Genomic DNA, 20,035 nt, shown 5'->3' on the forward strand with positions numbered 1-20,035 from the left:
CATAGATTGTTCATTGCCGCTAACATACTTCACATACGACCAGCATCTCTTTGGATTTTCTGCCAGGTTTTGAGACAAAGTTTCATTGTGGAAACTGTTATAATTATCTCGCATTGAAGTCCGCGTTAAATTTTGAGCTACTGTAAAAGATCGCCATTGTTGGGGATTTTGCATCTCTTTAAATTTGGCATGTTTGTTTCTTTGTTTCTGCAACAGTGTTCTGACCTATTTTCTGTACTAAGGAGGATCATCTCTACCGTTTGTTAATTTATATGGTATAAATCTCTCAATTGCTGCCGATACTATTTCTCTGAGTTCAACCCACATTTGGTCTACACTTATATCATTAATTTGAAGAAGTGGAGATTGTCTCTCAGGAGGGCGTCAAGTGAATTTTTGCCTACTTTTTTGAATAGGTATATTTTTCGCTTATTTTTCGAGGATTTGGGGATTACAATATTCAATCTCGCTGCGACAACCCTGTGTTCACTAATACCTGTATCCATTTTGATGCTCGTTATTAACACAGGATTATTTGTTGCTAAGAGGTCAAGTGTGTTTTCACAACCGTTTACTATTTGCATGGGCTCATGAACTAACTGCTCGAAATAATTTCCAGAGAATGCATTTAGCTCAATTTCAGATGATGTTTTATGTGTACCTCCGGAACTAAACACGTATTTTAGCCAACATATCAAGGGTAAATAAAAGCCATCACCAACTATAATCATAGGAGTCAAGTACGTGTTTGAACTGAAACTATTGTTTTCTTTGAACCTTTCAGCAACTGTATCACCTGAATTGGGAGGTCAGTAAAAGGATCCAACTATTATTTTCATTATTATTTTATTCCGGCTGCCAACAATGACCTATGCCCATACTAACTCACAGGAACTATCTACTTCAATTTCGTGACAACATAAATTACTAACAGCAACAAACACTCCACCGCCAACCGTGTTTAGCCTATCCTTTTGAAACACCGTTAGGTTCTTTGCAAAAACTTTGGCTGAGCTTATCTCTGCGTTTGGCCAGCTTTCCATGCCTGCAACGATTTGAGCATCAGTGCTTTCTATTAGCGCTTGGGGCTCTGGTACTTTCCCAACACAGCTAGACAATTTACAACTGTTATACCGATGGTTCCTGTCTCTACATTCTTCCTGTGTTTGGCCTGCACCCTTCGTGGCTGATGCCCATCTTGTGTTTTTCCGAGACCCTCTAACCTAAAAAGCTGCCCAGTCCACACAACACAGCCCGTGCTACCCCTGTAGCCGCCTCCTGCGTATAGTGAACACCTGGTCTATTCAGCAGAACCCAAAACCCAACCACCTTTTGGTGCAAGTTGAGGAATCTACACGGTCGCAGAAAAGTTTGAGCTGTTGATTCAGACCCTCCACGCGGCTGTGTACCAGAGGTCCGCAATCGGTCCTGTCAACTATGCTGTAAATGGTTAGCTCTGCTTTCATCTTGCAAGCAAGACTGACAGCCTTTATCACTTCTGTTAGCTGCTCCAAACCAGAGAGAATCTCTTCTGATCCATAGTGAAACACATCATTGGTACCGACGTGAGTAACCACCTGCAGTTGTCTCCCCCTGTGCTCCTTATGGCATCCGGGAGGACCCGTTCCACATTTGGAATGACTCCACCAAGTATGCACACTGGTTTTCCTTCCCTTCTTGACAGCCATGTCCCTAAGAGGCCCCATAATGTGCCTGGAGCTCCTAACTATCAGTAATCCCACCCTCTTTGACTGTCCAGATCTTGCAGGCTGAGAGGTTTCCTCTTAAAAAGGACAGGCGACAGCATCTGGCTCAGCAACGGTGTCAGCCACTGACAGCACCTGGAACCTGTTTGTCAGACAAACCAAGGAGGCCTTACGTGCAGCCGCCTGTGAAGTATTTCGCCGCCTGCTACATCCCAGGACGACCTCCCACTCGATTACAGTTGAGGGACCAACCTCCGTGCGAGCAGCAACTGGGCTGTCCACCTGTGAGGACCGATTGGAGGACATGGCCGTGCTGGACATACTCTCACTCTTCAGAGCCCAATTGGTGCTTATCGTGAGTGTAGGTATGTTGAAAGATATTGTCTCTGATTTTTATTGAGGTGACTTTAGGATGATTAAAATTAAACTTTTTAATTAGCTCTGCAAAAGCAGCTGATACCTTGTCAAGTTGGGGAAAATAGAAATATTTATAAACAAAAACAATTGTTCAAAAAGGAACGACCATTTTTTCCCTGGCCTTTAAGGGGGTGTCTACGCTATATCTCGGTTAATTATTTATAATGCTCACAATACGAATTAAGATTGCGAAGCGTACTACATGTTGTTGTTGTTGTTGTGGTCTTCAGTCCTGAGACTGGTTTGATGCAGCTCTCCATGCTACTCTATCCTGTGCGTACTACATAGAATCTCATTAATGTGAACAAGGCCATAAGTGTATAGTGATAATGGCAAAAATTAAATAAGAAAGAAATACAGCATTTTACACAGAAGTGCACTGGACTGACAGCAAATGAATCCTTACTTCTCTTCCTTTTTTTCAGTCTTCGTTCTTCATCAGAATAATCCCAGTCGCTGTCATCAGAACACCATTCTTCAGGTGGTGAAATAAGTTTCTGTCGTCGGCGTTTCTTTACATGATGCAGTGATGGTCCTTCCCATTTTCTCGTTTTCTTCTCATCTAAAGGAAATAACGTAACACACATCAAACAATGTCAATGTAATACAGACGTGAGAAACTGTTTCTCTAATGAGGAAGAATTTTGGAAGCCTGTTGATGCATATCAAGCAACTGGAGACAATAAATATATATTTAAATCAATAAACACACAATTTAGACATGTTCGTTCCCAAATGATGGGTCAGCAGAAGAAAGTGCTAACCCACAAGAGAGTACTTTGAGTTGTTATGTGTTACTTGATTGGTTAAATTCAAAGATAACAACATAAATAGAAAAGGATGAAATAATTTAAATAGTATGCTGCACTTTCTAGGGGTGCACATAAACTGTTACCAGTGTGTGCTGCAATCTAATACACAACAGATAAAGTGATTTGAGTAATCCTTACTAAAATGAGGGTTAGCACTTTCTTCCGCCAATCTCTTCAAATATCTCATAAAGTTCCAAGATGTGTATATTGTTCCTACCATAATACGACACCTCAGTTAAAAAATTTTTTTCTAATAATCTAAACCCTTGAAGGCAGATGAACATAGAGCACTACAATTCCCAGAAACTGGACAAGATCCCCACACAAGCAGTTTGATAAACATGAAAAAACTATTTACAAATACTGTTTACTTCAATACTGGTGAATTCTGAAAGGAAGGTAATAGGCGTGAGAGGAGAGATCACCACCCACCAAAAACTGGAAGCACTGATCAGAAACATCTCTCTCTCTCTCTCTGACACACACATACACACACACACACACACACACACACACACACACACACACAGAGAGAGAGAGAGAGAGAGAGAGAGAGAGAGAGAGAGATATTTAGTTTTTGTGTCTGTTATCTGTGACATGTTTGTCCACTGACTAGCACATAACGCAAAATATTTCACACCTCCTTATTACACCACAAAGCAACTATTCACAATGACAGATGTGTCTGACAGAACACACGCAACTCATGATGAGGCAGCTGGGCCACATAGATGAATAACTTGGGTGAAAGGAATGGAAAGGAAACAGGATGAGAAAGAAATAGGAGGGAAATAATGACTACCAGCCAGCCAGAGCATTGCAGCAAGGCAACGGCAAGATCTGTAAACATGTGCCTGACTGAGACTTGAACCTGGATGCTCCACTTCGATGCCTTAATCGCCTCAGCCATATGGACATGACCCAAATTGCCAACTTACCGCTCGCCGCTCCGCAACGATCCCAGCCCATTATAACCCCCTACACATAAATTCCCAATTCCGTAGGGGTTCAGACGCTGTTTGTGCATCTGCACTGAAACTTTTCCATTGAACAGCTCATAGCATTACAAATATGAGTGGTGTCTGTCCTGTTGGACAGATGTTTGCCAGATGCACAAATAGTGTCCAAACTCCTAAGGGAACTAGAAATCTGTGAGTAGGGGTTAATGGGTGGGGGTCACTGCAATGCGGTGAGCAGGAAGTTCGGTATTTGGGCAAGACAGAAAGCACATCCAGATGGCCAAGACGGTTAAGGCAACCATACTAGAGAAGTGGAGCATCCAGGTTTTACTCCTGGTCCATCACAAATTTTCAGCTCCCGTCACTGCATTGCCACAATTCCTTGTGCAGCTGGAAGTCATTATTTCCTTCCTATCTCTTTTTCATCCCATTTACTTTCCATTCATTTCACCCCAATAATTCATGTAGATTCAGTACCAAAATATTTTTTGCACTTGTATCACCATGTCTTAGACAAACTGCAAGTTCTACCAAATTTGTAATCTCGAAAGGGCACTTTAAATCTGTCGCTGATAACTGATTTATTATATACCAGAAATGGAAAGAAAATGTATGTTAAGTGATATTTCCAAATAACCATCAATTTGAAATTACTGTCAGTAAAAATACACTTTCTCCCGGGTGAAAATACACTTTTTCCGTGTTAAGTGACAGTATACTTTTTCTCGGCACTTATCAATCCTTTTATATGGTTTAAGGTTTTATACACGGGCGTAGAATTTCCCGGCACTTTAGAAAATGAAACTCAGGGGAAAGAAACACGTTTTGGAAAGCTCTTTGACGTGCAGCAACATATACACTGCATAGTTCCGTGTTACGAAGGTATAAATTCTTATTCCACCAAACACCGCATGTTACTTTCTGAAGCATTAAAATCGAGATTGCGGCGCTTTTGTAAGCCAGTCACATTTCATGTCACTTGATCTCGCCAGCTGATGACAGAATTTGACACGCGATGTAGTCAGCCAATAGCAAGATCACTCTTAAGTAGCACGAACACACAAATAAGAAAAATTACTGGCTTAAATTAATGTACAATTGTTGCTACAAGAAAAGCAAAGCTATCACATATATAGTATTGGTCTCTAAGATCAATAAGCTGCAAGAGAAGCTAAGCTTCCACATATATTGTTGATCTTTTTTGTGCGTTATACATTACATAAATGTGCCAGTAACTTTTTTTTAATAACGACGTAAATGTCTGATCTTCTGGGCTCGAAATTCTTCATATGGTCGTCCCCAAAGAGTTGATTTTTAAATGAGAGCCAAACGCTCTGTGGTTTAAGAAAATCGTCGTACACTCTCTCACATAGTTTATCTTACATAAAAGGAAATTTACTTTGAAAGTAACACTTTTCAAAGCAATATTCGCAATATTTTTCCGTGACCTATTTGAAAGGTACGTTTCAGCAGTTGCCAGAGAGTGCCAGATAACAGGCGTCACTGCATTTGCGCAGCTACAATGACACAGAAAGCCCGCACGTTTGTACGTGTGAAACATTAAAAGATCTTGCATTAAAACGAGTCTAATGTAAAAAAACTGTCACGTCATGCTCATTGGAGGCAATTTGTTGTTAAGAAGCACTGCACAGTCTTCCTGAAGCCTTTGACACACTTTGCTGTTGGCAGATGCTTGTATGAGCACTGTGCTTTGTCGTTGTATATGGCGCATTTTCTTTGCGACTTAAGTTTTATTTTTGTTTTTTTCTCTCATTCTTGTTTTTTTGCTGCAGTATTATTCTGCAGAAGCGGGATAGAGTAAATTTTTTTTGTTAGAGTATTGGTTCTCACCAGTCAAAATCACAAAAATTTAACTGAAAACTAAAACAATGAAATATTCCCGGAACTCAAAAAGATTCCCGGGTTTTTCCCGGTTTTCTCCCGAATGAAAAAATTCCCGGTTTTCTCCCGGATCTCCATGTTGTCCCGGGTCGTAGACACCCTGGCAGAATTTGAGAGACTACATTATCATGTCTGAATTAATCCATATTTCTCAACACACCCTTACACATTTACATGTTTTGTCACTAATGCTCTAAGCATAATTTATCTGAGCATGTCTCTCTGTCCCATTTACCTTTCAATCTGCAGGCAACTCTTTCTCATTTTCCCAAACTCCTCAGATGATTTCTTGCCTCATGTGGAGGTCAAGCACTTCTGAGAAAATGGAAATGGCAGAGTAAGTCTTATGAGGTCTATATGCAAAGTGGGAGAGTGGTAGTGGAATTTTTAAGTTGAGCTGTGGGGTGTGCCAGACAAACTAGTACTGTTGCCCAGCAAGTGTAAAAATTTAGGCGAATGCCTCAGTCCAGCATAAAGCTACAATTTTTAAGTAAATTTCAACAAATTTCTGATGGTTCTTATGCTTCCTGTTTTCCTCTTGGAGGCATTAAAAGTTTCACAGCACTGTATTTCAGTTCTTTATGGGCATGGTAAAGATTCCATAGATATTTGTGTGTCACAGTCATTCAATAGGTCAGTTAAGTATTATGCTAATAATTTAAAGGCTTGGTTTAAGTCAAAAGAGTGCTACATTTCGTTTGAGATCCAGTAATGATGTACTGTGGTTTCAAGTTGTTAATCTGAAGGACCATCACCGCCACTCTGGTAATAGGGCTGATGAACTGGTTTACAGGTCAGAAGGAATAAAAAGCATGTAACACCCACTACAGCAGTATCTACTAAAGCATTGTACTGTTCAGGCAAAATTTAAAGCTACTGAAAGTTTTAACTGTGATAGGATTACTGTTAAATTTGAGTATTGCTTACTGTTTAAGTGTTATCCCAACTAAGCACACACAAACTTATAACTTGGTAATTAAAATGATCTGCAGCCAACACCTTGCTTTTAATTTCTTGTGAACTGTGTATGATTTTCTTTCGAAGTGTTACAGTTTTCATGAAATCTACAATATGAATTTTGCAGTAATCAACATTTAGTCTCAAACTTTTAAAATATTGTACCTGTATTGCTTTATGCAATAAAAAATTGAATATAATGTACATTTCAAAGTACAAATCGAAATCCATACAGAAAGCCTGTTAAATACTATTTACAGTTTTTACTACATCCATGTCTCTATTCTCCTCTTTGTTGTATGATGTGTGACAGTTGAAACATTCACCAATACAATTCCCTCTTCTTCTGTCTCCTATTTCATCTGTAAATGGCTATGGGATGTACATTTATACGAGTGGAAATCTAAAATTTTAGTATAATGGTTAATAAGAGAGATGTATGCATGAGCACACATCTTTCTTCATTCCTCCTGGGCCATACACACTCTTTTGTGAAATATGTACTTTCTTCCTGAAGACCGTGGAGAATTTCTACTATGCTATTATGCTGACTAAGTATCATTTTACTAAATGTGCACCTCCCCTCTGAATCTCTTTTCTTTCTTCTATCCCAAAATAAAAACCACTATTCATAAAGCCATAAATAAGAGTTTTGTGAAAAACCTTCTTTGTGGATGAATTAAATTTCCTTAGAATTAGCCACTGAAATTTCAGCCTAACTTTTACTTTCTGCACGCCTAGGTCCACGTTGTTCTACATGAAATGACTTTAGGTGGGTAGTCCTAACAAGTTGAAGGATGTGACAGGTTCCAGTGATCAATAAGTAATGGTATGATGAAACAATACTTGGTCTTTTGACAAATTACAAGCATTCCTGTCCATGTAGTTACACTGAGGGTCTTCTAGAAATCTTTGAACTAACAAAGAGAGGTCCCCAGCGGTGGGATTGACTATTTGAAACCATCTATAAGGTTACGTAAGTTAAGATCCCAGGCATCACACACTACAGCCATTCACCTTGGCAGGCCCTCGTTTCCGAGTAACTGGTGAAAAAAAAAATTTCGAACTTTGTGTAACACTCAATAGTGTTAAAAAAGTTGTATCAAGTAGTGTGGTTGCATGGTGTAATGGATATGACAGTAGCTTCACATGTGGGAGTTTGTGGATTCGAATCTTATAGGTGCAGTGATTTTTTATTTTTAAATCTTTATCAAAATGACTTTGGCCATTATTTTTATCCAATTAATTGATCTGAATGTAATTTTCATTTCCATCCCTTTGTCATATCATTTTAATCATAATATGGACTACTTCATTTGCTCTCATTTTTCTTCGCATCATTTCTTTTCTACTTGAAATTTTTGTTCTTGTGTTTTCAATTAATTTTATGTATTAATTTCAATTTAATTCCTTTTGTTTTGTCACCCTGTTTTTTCATCCACATTATTTCATTCATTATACCTGTATCTCAATTTGTTTGAATTTCATTATACTTATAAACTCTTCTTTTATATAAATCTTCACCTCCATTATTTTTTCCATAGTGAAACAGGCATTTAGGTTATGTTTTAAATGTTTGTATGATGATTACCATTAAAAAAAAAACTGCACATCTGGTAACAAAAAATACATTTTTCAGACCATTGCACAGTCAATATAAATACGTTATATGGTCCTTTGTTTTTAATGGATAAATTGGAATTTTCAAATAACTAAATATTATAATAGATACATATAATTGAATTCATATTCACAAAAATTCCACCTGGAAAAAGAATAGAAATAAAAAATTACATTTAAACCAATGAACTGAATAAAAATAATGATCAAAATTGTTTTGATAGAGATATAAAAATAAAAAATCTACTGCATCTGCCAAAATTTAAACCCACAACCTCTTGCATGTGAAGCTATTACCGTATCCACTACACCATACAACCAGATTACGTAATTTGACTTTTTTAATGTTACTGAGCATCACACAAAATTCTGAATCTTTTTTCATTGCTTATTCGCAAACGAGGGCTCACCAGGGTGAATGGCTGCGGTGTGTGGTACCTGGAATCTTAACGTACATCACCTTCTATTCTGTTTCAAAAAGTCACTCCCACTGCTGGGGACTTCCCCTTGTAAGTAAACATTGAATCAACAGGTTTTTTATATATGGCACGACCATCGATGTTCTTGCCCTATGCCACAAGATCTGTCTCTGAGTGTTATCAAGATTATTTAACAAGTAATTTATAAAGTGAACTGTAACAATTATGTAAAATTTCCCAAGGAATGTTGAGTACAATTTTTGATTCTGATGATTTATTCTCACTGAGAATAATGTTATAAGTTATTTTTGGTGAAAAATCTTCAATCAAATCATATATAAGATGTGAACGAAAAATGAAGACTATTTACATATATTTAAATATTGGCAGCCCAGAACAAAACTGCACAAGAGCAGTGCAATCGACAGACTGCTTGTGAAGCCACAGAAGTAATTCTAGTGATTCAGCAGCGGCTCGAATGTGGACAAATGAATGGATCTCCAAGGCTTGATAGAATATTTGTTATAACAATACTGAAAGTCAAAAAAGGAAAGAAAAACCACAGGTAAGTAATTTACAGAAAAATATATCAATTTTATGCAAGAAAGAAAATGGTGGTTAACAGTACATATGTGTACGAGACTTATGTAAAATCTGCAATAAAATAAGAACTTACAAACCCTATGAAATAAATTGAACTTACCATCTTCTGCTTCCCGTAATTCATCTTCTGATGGTATGTATTCACTACCCTCATCACTATCTTCGAGTGCAGTCTTCTCAGATAGCAGCTTTCCTGGCCTCTTTAACTGATCCCTAATTTAAAAATGAAGACTAAATTATAAATATAACCCAAGTTTTACCAATCAATCAAATGGTTTCTAAGTATTACAGTGTTAGAATTAAGGGCCCGATATCAACTGACTCTGAGAGGCCCATCTGTAAGTAACCTAAAAGGCCTGGACAAGAAGGGACCATCCCTAATTCCATGGCTGTACCAGTGATCCCTGATCAGTTTCTTTGCATGCCACTTTTAAAGAGATTCTTAAAGGTGAGCATAAAATTAATTACAATAAGGGTATTATTAGCTTATTCCAACAGGGCACTGTTTTGGTGTAAGTTCATTACCAGGCAGGTCATGCATTTGTGGAATACTGTATTTGTAAGGAAAGAGGTAACATCGGTGGTGACTAGGAGGGACTAGAATGGCAGTGGGATGTGTGTGGATTTAAGATGGTATGCCTTTTAACACATGGAAAAAGCTGCTACACAGGAGGTTGCAGATGATTAACAACAAAGGTACAGAAGTGTTCAGCAGTTATTTTGAAGTTTGCAACTACACCATGTTTATGTTGCAGACCTGTGGAAGAAAGTAGACCTGGAAGTACATGGTTGAGACAGAAGAAAAAAACTATGGATTCAGAAGTTGGGCCTTGGAAATATGGTGTGGTTACCAAGTCAGTTTGCTAATCATCTGAATGTAGACAGAACAAATATCAAATCAGACAGCTGAGGATTCCTTTTCACCTGTGAGGATCTTAACAAAGACAGAGCGAAAAAGTTTTCTGACTTCAAATAACAAAACTTGTTACAATGTATGCTAAAAATGAATTTTAAAGAAAAATATGTGATGTGCATTTTATCCATTAGTAACAGATGATGATTGATCACATAAGGTAGTGGATCCAATGACAGAATAACATCCTATAAATGTCACCAAGAAGTTAAATGTATGTATATACACAGTGGCATAACGCAATATAATTCTGTTATAACCTTTAATCACTAATAAATTGCGTGGATATACAAAAGTAGAAACACTAGCGGTTACATGTTACTAACTTCGTATCTGTCATTCGACTGCCGTGCCGTGACATGCAGCCGGCGCCGTTCACAGCCAGGTGGCGCTCCCGCGCTCGGCCGAGCTGCGGAGCGCCTCTATCGCCGTGTTCGCGTACTAACGTAGCGGCACTTTTGAATGTCGTGGCACTGTCACAACAAATTCTGTAGGACATGATATACATAACAATGTTCTGTTGTCAGGTCCAATCCCAATCAACACTTCAGAAACTGGGATGCATTCCAAAACGAGTGTGAAAAGTATGTACAATTATGATTGTATTTCAATTGTTTAGGCTTTGTCATTAGTTCCCAGATTAACCACCACTTTGCAAATTGCTATATATTAAATAAAAAACAGAAGTATGCTGTACACTACTTGATAACACCTCCACTAATACTGAAGTTTTAGACCAACCCAATATTTCATTTGATTTCACAATTATGAGCAACACCATATAAAGTATAAATTGTTAGGTTGACATTGTTACAAGACAAAGCACTAGCAATATGAGTTGTTCCAGTTTTAATGACTTCTACTGATTCAGAGCTAGGGGGCACAGCAACTCAAGAAAGTTTATTGTGTATGTTCGTGAGTCATACTTGAAAGTCAACAGGAAAAAATCACAAAACAAAAAAATTATTAATGTAAATAATGAAATTTTGGGAATACGTCTGTCTAGGCAACATATTGAAGTGATTAACATTGCAAGATCACAAGTTAATGTAAGTGTGAGATAAGCCACTCCAAATCTGAAATTCTGGTACATTAATAAATGGTACAACCACCAGAACATTGAATGCAGGCATGCAAACATGCATGCATTGTGTTGTACAGGTGCCAGATGTTAGGGATGGAGTTCTATGCCTGCAGCACTTGATCGGTCAATATAGGGGCAGTCAATGCTGATTATCGAAGACACTGGAGGCATTCTCTGATGATGTTCCACATGTGCTCGATAGGATGTATCTGGTGATCGAGATGGCCAAGGCAACATGTCAACACTCTGTGGAGCAAGTTGGGTTAAGTGGTATGTGGGCAACCATTATCCAATGGTAATGGATGAATAGCAACCACAGGTTGAATCATCAGACTGACATACAAATTTGCAGTCAGGGTGCATGGGTAACCACAAGAGCGCCCCTGCTGGCATACAAAATAGCACCCCTGACCATATGTCGAGGTGAAGGTACAGTGCGTCCAGCACGCTGGCAGGTTTTGTGAGGTCCTCAAATGGCCCCTTCCAACGCAACACACGGCCATCACCAGCACCAAGACAAAACCAACGTTCATCGGAAAACACTAGAGACGTCCACCCTACCGTCAAATGAGTTTTCCCTTGGCACCACTGAAGTCACAAATGGCGGAGATTTGTGGTCAGTGAAATGCACTACAGGGCTCCTGGCTCAGAGCTGCCCTCGAAGTAACCAATTTGTAACTGTCTGTTGTGTCATTGTCGTGCCAATCACTCCTCAAATTGCTGCTGCAGATACAGTATGATGTGCCAGAGTCATACACTAAACCTGATGGTCTTCTCTCTTGGTAATACAACATGGCCGTAAGGAGCCTAGGCATCTTGTCACCATAGATTCTCATAACTACTGCTGTCAGCAATCATGTACAGTGGCTACACTCCTGCCAAGTCTTTTTGCAGTATTGCAGACGGAACAGCCAGCTTCTATTACACAACCTCGTACAAAATCAGTGAGGTGTTGATAATGGAGTTTTTGTCGCCTTAACGGTATTCTTGACTAACATCAACTCACGACGCCCAATCTCAAAGGTAACTAACGCACACAGCTGTTACAGCATGTATTTAAAGTAAACCTGGTTTGCTCCAAATAGTGGTGCTACTATTGAGTATACATTCCACGTGTTCACAAATTCTTACTTTCGATAAATTTGTGAGTGTGAAATTAATATCACCTGCTGTATAACAGTTATGCTTATGAACAAATTTATACAACTACAGGCACCGCTAATAATAATAATAATAATAATAATAATAATAATAATAATAATAATAATAATAATAATATGCATTACTTTTCTGGCAAAAGAAAGGATTGTTTTTGTGGAATTTTGTTGTTTTGTGGCTAAGTATAGTTTAGACCAAGAACGAAATAACATGTAAGCTTTCTCTACTCTCTGTTTCGCACATTTGTGTAAGTGGTGGTTTTCATGCTTTTCATTATTTCACAAAAATGTACAAGATCCCTAACACTTGCATTAATCCACAAATTAACTTCTGGGCTGAAAAATAAGACATTCTTACACTGCACCCATGCAACAACTTACACTTATTGTACACTTCTCTGTTAAATGTTCGCTTCTACTGAAGCTTATTTGACTCTGTCACTTTCTCGGCCAATGGGTCTGGTCTCAGAGGCCCTAGTTCTTTTGTGGTTAACTTTTCTTGGTAATTTACTTTCTGTGAGCACTTAAAACAGATTCAACAGAGTTCACATTGACACTGCCCATGAAAGCGGATTCCTGTACAGTAAAAACCGAATTCCAAACACAAACGGCCGTTTTTGCAAATTAATAAATTCAAGTAGTAACGTCTACCAACATGGTCACTGACTAGAATACAAATGAAGCGCTGAGAACCATAAGGGCCAAATGCACATCGTAATCACCCCACATTTAAGAGAATACTGGAGGAACGAAACAGCTTTCCGTAACATTGATACTCATATATACAATGCGGGCCTACAGCACAGATAAACTTGACTCGCTGTAATATCAACATATGTGAAAAACATGAATAAATGCTAGTCTCAGAATCGATGATTTAAGGCCCTTATGGTTCTCAGGGCCTCAAATGGACCACTGCATGATAAAATTCAAAATTTAATATACTATAGCTCATTCAGAAATCCACAAAATAGGTTTTTCTATCAGTACAACTATAACATATACTGATATATTATCTAATTTTACTGTATAATAAAAGAATTGGCACATCTGAGGAGTGTGCTACCATCTAGCATGATTTATGCCAAGCAAATGTGGTAAGTTTGCTGCAGTGTGCTACCACATGGCGGAATTGGCGTAAACCTGTACTTGAGTAGTACAGCTAGCTGTGCATGATGAAAACAGTGGGCATTTTTTATTGAATCTGAATGTATTTGGCCCATAAGGCAACTACATCATTCTAGTTGCACATGCACAAAAGCACCTTAAACGTGCACAACTGAAGGCATGCTCACGACCCTTATGCCAAGTTTCACAGAGTTTAGAGGAGTACCAATGTCACATAGTGTGGTGGATTTAGTGCCTTATTTTCAAATTACCACATCTATGTTACGTTTAACAGCATTCTAGGAAAAAAAAATCTGTGAGGTGGCAAAAGTGCTCTTACACAGCAGCTGCCACTCACTACAAACACAGGATTCTCTGACTATAGCTAGCGGTTTGAAAGCCGAGCAAACATATCCATTTTTATGCGTTTACCTGAGACACTATTTCAGATCAAGGTAGTTGTCTGTCTTCTCAACTGTAGTTTAGTAATTCATATTTGCTCTGTAAATTTGTGTAATAGCTTATAATTCATAAAGTTGCACTATAGGCAATACATACACAACATCTCAAATTACTATGACAAATGCCCTTACTGGTGTTTTATTTAACCCTAGCATTACTGATATCAAATGAACAAGCAAGCATATAGTGGAAATTAACAATGGACTTACTGATAATCTTCACTAGTTGAAGAACCAAGTTTTTCTTTTTTCTTTCTTTTCTTTGGTAGCAGAATACTTTTCTTCAGAGGTGATGACTTCTTTTTAGGAGTCACTGATTTTCCTTCTTGAATAGCTGCCTCTTCACAATTTAAGCTGAGAGCTTTCTTTTTCAGCAGAACTTTCTTCCTTTGTGTCTGCTGCAATTTTGACTGGGCTTCAAGATATTTTTCAAATTCTGAGAGTGTCTGATCCACTCGTGGCGCACTGTGACAAATACAACAGATGATTATACTTCAAAAAGAAAGTGTTTATATATATAAAAAAATGCATACCACATTAGATCATATAGCTGTTATATTACAGAACAGAAAACACAATTTTTACTGATTCTGATTCATGTGCAATGTTCTAAACTGTGCCAATTATCTAATCTATTTTATGTTTCAATTTCATTAAGTTTAATTCTTCTGTTGAACAATAAGACCCTACCAAAGAATACAAAGGAAATGTGCAAGCAGATGAAACTTCTAGATGTGAGTGGAAATCATTGAAAAAAATGATGTAAATAAAAATCATGTGTCATTATATTTTAAAACAAACTGTTTTAGAAGTAAAAATCAAACAAAATTTTAAATATGTTTTATTTGAGACCACTGAAGTTTTATATCAGTAAAACGAAGCACATACAGTGATACAAAGATCATTTTTATAAGTTACAAAGGTAGATTTTCAAATACTTTTAATAATTGTTTAAAAGCTACTGAACTATCAATTACGTAAGTTTTCACCCATGAAAAGCTTTCAATACAAATAGAACTCATTAAATTTGCTGTAGGCGATCCCAATTTTAAATCAGTGTGCTCCTCCAGTACATGCAGACCTGTCACTAAAGTGAAGTATTCTCAAACAAAACACGTAAAACTACTGCAATATATTTTTACTGAAAGCTGCAGTGTTCAGAAGTTCAGCCCCAGATCTATTACTGGAACCCCCCCGCCCCAAACAACAAATGGACAAATCTGCTTCAGCGTATGAGTAAAATTGATTGATTTCATTTACTATAGACATCAAAGTACTGTATTATAAACACCATGAAATATGATAATTACATAGCTTACATGGGTGTACTCTAGTCAAACCATCAAGTGCATGTGCAGCTGGCTGGAAAAGCAGCTTTTCTTAAATCAAACATGATGCTAAAACATACTACCTTCCCACGAATCTCATGAACACTTTTAGATACTTTGAGTTCTGCGGAACTATCAGCTATGGTAATTGGAAGTCCTGGTAGACCATAAATAATTTAGGAGTGAAGGTAAGAACTCGCTGAATAGTAGAGGCACTACGTCATTGACAAGCACATAAATAATACTGAAAACTTTGCTAACTTTTGGACAAATTTTTTTCTGTGCTAGATTACATATACACATATACATACAAACAAATTAATGATATGAATATAATAGATGGAAAAATTCCACGTGGGAAAAATATATCTAAAAATAAAGATTCTGCAACTTACCAAACGAAAGCGTTGGTACGTTGATAGAAACAATAACAAACACAAACACACACACAAATTTCAAGCTTTCGCAACCACAGTTGCTTCATCGGGAAAGAGGGAAGGAGAGAGAAAGACGAAAGGATGTGGGTTTTAAGGGAGAGGATAAGGAGTCATTCCAATCCCGGGAGCGGAAAGATTTACCTTGGGAGGAAAAAGGGACAGGTATACACTCGCACACACACATATCCATCCGCACACAACAGACACAAGCAGACATACAAGTTGCAAAATTCATGCAATTTGCATGTTTGTTTATTTATACTGGTGTATATATACAGACTTCTGTTATTCCTTTGTCTTCAAGTAAAATCACGTGCGCCACATAAATTCATTTTGAAAACTGTGGTACAGAAACACGACATAAAACTTAAAAGTTGTTTTTCGTGTTGATTTTATAAAAAATTAGTATTTAAACATCAATTGTAAACATAATCTGTGCTTTTCAGGAACATGATATATTGAACAGTATTATAATGTCCACTGTGAGCTCAACTGTGCTTTTCAGGAACTTTGGCTCCAATATCCTTGTTCACAGCTAACAGTCCCGTAATTTAATTATGTATTTATGAGAAAAAGGTATATTTTTGTGAAGTTCCACATGCCTGCAAAGATTTTCACACATTATAAGTGTTTTGCACAACCTATTTCATAATACATTGGTGTTTGTGATTTACAATTACTCTAAATATGCAACATATTGTATCACATTGGTTCTCTTCTTTAACGTGAGTGTACATAGTCTACAGTTATCATAAATAATACTACTGTCAAGTTTTCTTAGTGACTATAACCTGAAAAATGTTATCTTAACAGATATCTTGTTTTTGGCTGTAAGTCACTTATGTTTCAAAAGACTGTTGGTAATACTTGTACCATACCAAATTCATAAATTAAAAGAGAAATCAACAAGCTTAATATAAAGTTACTAGTTTGCTCATCTATAAAATACTCCACCAGGCATGTTATTTGTTTACTGTTCTGGAAAACATTGCCCATAATTCAGTCCCACTGTGTTTCTCGTCCTTAGACAGTGGATGAGTTGGTTGCTATTTGTAAGCAGCTGGAAACCACCCTGATTACTATCAAGTGATTAGAAACTGCTGCAAATGGTTGTGTTAGGACGGTTACCAAGAACTGTATACCAGGTAAAAAGAAGGAAGATCAGGTTTAACATCAACATCGAGATCATTAGAGACAGATTCTGTACCACAGATACCAAATGTATCTCGTCATCGAGGTCATTAGAGAGAGATTTTATATCAGAGATACCAAAAGTACCTCAAGTATTACCTTCTCTTGTCGATACTGTTTCTGCTGCAGGAAATAAATGACCCATCATTACTGGTCCACTTACCTGCAAATGAGTTGCTACTTACTATAAAGATGACATGTTAAGCTGCAGACAGGCACAATTAAAGGACACTTACACAAAGCTTTCAGCCACAGCCTTCATCAGAAAAAGAGAAACACACACCGTTCGTTCACCAAAGCAAACATCTCATGCACATATGACCGCCAACTCCAGCAGGCCGGGCCAGAATGTAACTATCACATAGGTCTAGGTGTCCTATAAAGGGTAAACAGACCAGGAAGAACTCAGGATGTTGCAACCATCCAATTAACCAACACATCTGAGGTGCTGTCTTCCACTGAAACAACAACTAGCCCAGTGCGACTCGATTCACCTATTGGGAAACCTGCTGCATCTTGTGTTAAAGGGAGAGGTCTATAAATTGTCAGCAGTTCAAACTACAGAGAATAATGGTACCCCTTAGGGAAATGGCAGCAAGGGATGGGAAGGAACACCAGATGCACTCAAGAGTGTACACCTGCAGGCATGTTGTGCAGCATGTTGTAGCGGCTATTGCGGCAGCCACTGTGGGAACAGTGTGCGAATAATTTCATATTGTGATGCACATGGGAATAAACAATGCCTGCAGTCTGGGCCCCGAGATCATACTTGGATCATTCCAACGACTAGCAGAGAAGGTTGAACCAGCCTTGCTCATACAGCTGCAACGAATCTCACAGTCTGTCGCATTTCCCCAGAACAGATCCCCCCCCATTTTCTGCATCAAGTGGAAGGCTTGAACCAGCCACTGTGACGACTCTGTGACAAGCTAGGCTGACAGCTACAAAAGAAAATTCAGAACTATTAGTGTAAGATCCAAAGAATTGCCTCCCACAGGCGAGAATATTAAAATCTGGTTAACTGCTAAAGCATATGCAACGAAGCGTCAGAGTTTGAAGCTCTCTTATAAAGCACTGAAGCTCTCACAATACTAGGTGCAGAAAGCTGGTTAAAACCTGAAGCTCACACTGGAGATCTTCGGGGAAAATTTAAGCCTATGCTGAAAGGATACGGAAATAGTGGTAGTATGTTTGTCATACAAGACAAGAAACTAAAATCCACCGAAATAGAAATAGAACCTTCTTGTGAGATTATTTGAGCAAGACTCAATATCAACAGTAGGCATAACACTGTAATAGAGTCTTAATATGAATGTGTGGTGTCTGTTCTTTTGGACATGTCCGCAGCTGAGGTACATATTACATAAATTGAACTTGGAGGGAGAGAGAGATTGACAATCACATCTACCGCCTGATAAATGAAAACATTTGTCAAAACTTCAGTTCACTCTCTCATAAGTTCCCTAATCATACTGGAACAATTGGAGGATCCTTTAACAATCCAACAATCAATTGGGATAACTACAGTTTTGTTAGTGGTGGGTGTGAATGACATTCACAGAAACATTACTATATGTATATATTTGAACGGTGTCTGTTCTGTTGATCATGTCTGACAGAATGGACACCACTCAATTATGTACACTTCTGAAAAAGGGAAGGGTGGCTCCTTGCCTATTTCAGTGCGAATATCATCAGAACTGGGACTCAGGATTTGCGAGCAGTTGTGGTGAAACAAGCGGTGTATCATTTGAGAGATACAGAGTCGAGCAGGGACGTAGCCCAGTTCACTGCTACTAGCACCACGTCATCATAGCGCGCGCGCCTGTGCTTAGAGTACACATATTGCACCATAATATCAGGATGAAATAAAAAATTAAAGTTGCTTTTCCAAACTTTGTCAACATATGATTCAGCATATTAATGTTTAAATTGTTAAATCTCAGAGTGATCAGATGAATATCTTTCCCTAAATACATTGTTTTAAGAAAAAAAATAAGTGGCACTAAATAATAAAGCTAGAAAGCCAAAGATTGGTCAGAATGTGCAAATGCATGTCAAAATCAACTGCTTCAAGTTTCAACTTGATCAGAACAATATTTTGGTAAAAAAAACTGGAGTTTTTACGAAAAACTGAAAGCGCTAAATATCAGACTTCGAAATACGAAAAATTTTATGAAGCTTCAGTTTGATATAAAAACTTTAACTCATTCGTTCATGTGGTCTTCAGTCCTGAGACTGGTTTGATGCAGCTTTCCATGCTACTCTATCCTGTGCAAGCTTCTTCATCTCCCAGTACCTACTGCAACCTACATCCTTCTGAATCTGCTTAGTGTATTCATCTCTTGGTCTCCCTCTATGATTTTTACCCTCCACGCTGCCCTCCAATACTAAATTGGTGATCCCTTGATGCCTCAACACATGTCCTACCAACCGATCCCTTCTTCTAGTCAAGTTGTGCCACAAACTTCTCTTCTCCCCAATCCTATTCAATACTTCCTCATTAGTTATGTGATCTACCCATCTAATCTTCAGCATTCTTCTGTAGCACCACATTTCAAAGGTTCTATTCTCTTCTTGTCTAAACTATTTATCGTCCATGTTTCACTTCCATACAGGGTTACACTCCATACAAATACTTTCAGAAATGACTTCCTGACACTTAAATCTATACTCGATGTTAACAAATTTCTCTTCTTGAGAAACGCTTTCCTTGCCATTGCCAGTCTACATTTTATATCCTCTCTACTGCGACCATCATCAGTTATTTTGCTCCCCAAATAGCAAAATTCCTTTACTACTTTAAGTGTCTCATTTCCTAATCTAATTCACTCAGCATCACCCGACTTAATTCGACTACATTCCATTATCCTCGTTTTGTTTTGTTGATATTCATCTTATATCCTCCATTCAAGACACTGTCCATTCCGTTCAACTGCTCTTCCAAGTCCTTTGTTGTCTC

At 38.0% G+C, this 20,035-nt stretch overlaps 1 protein-coding gene across 3 annotated transcripts in view; it reads right to left on the reverse strand.

Moving 5' to 3' along the window:
* Positions 1-20,035, reverse strand: part of LOC126458595 (DNA excision repair protein ERCC-6-like) — a 130,934-nt gene that overhangs the window by 83,625 nt on the left and 27,274 nt on the right. For all 3 annotated transcript variants that reach the window (XR_007585665.1, XM_050095745.1, XM_050095748.1), the window contains exons 4-6: positions 14,328-14,582; positions 9,496-9,608; positions 2,530-2,685 (exon numbers count right to left, since the gene is read on the reverse strand). Coding sequence is in view for 2 of the 3 variants with exons in the window: in XM_050095745.1 (XP_049951702.1) it covers positions 2,530-2,685; positions 9,496-9,608; positions 14,328-14,582 (524 nt within the window). In the remaining variant the exon portion in view is untranslated. The remainder of the gene's footprint in view (positions 1-2,529; positions 2,686-9,495; positions 9,609-14,327; positions 14,583-20,035) is intronic.

This window comes from Schistocerca serialis, chromosome 2 (assembly GCF_023864345.2).
Source record: "Schistocerca serialis cubense isolate TAMUIC-IGC-003099 chromosome 2, iqSchSeri2.2, whole genome shotgun sequence".
Lineage (NCBI taxonomy): Eukaryota > Metazoa > Arthropoda > Insecta > Orthoptera > Acrididae > Schistocerca > Schistocerca serialis.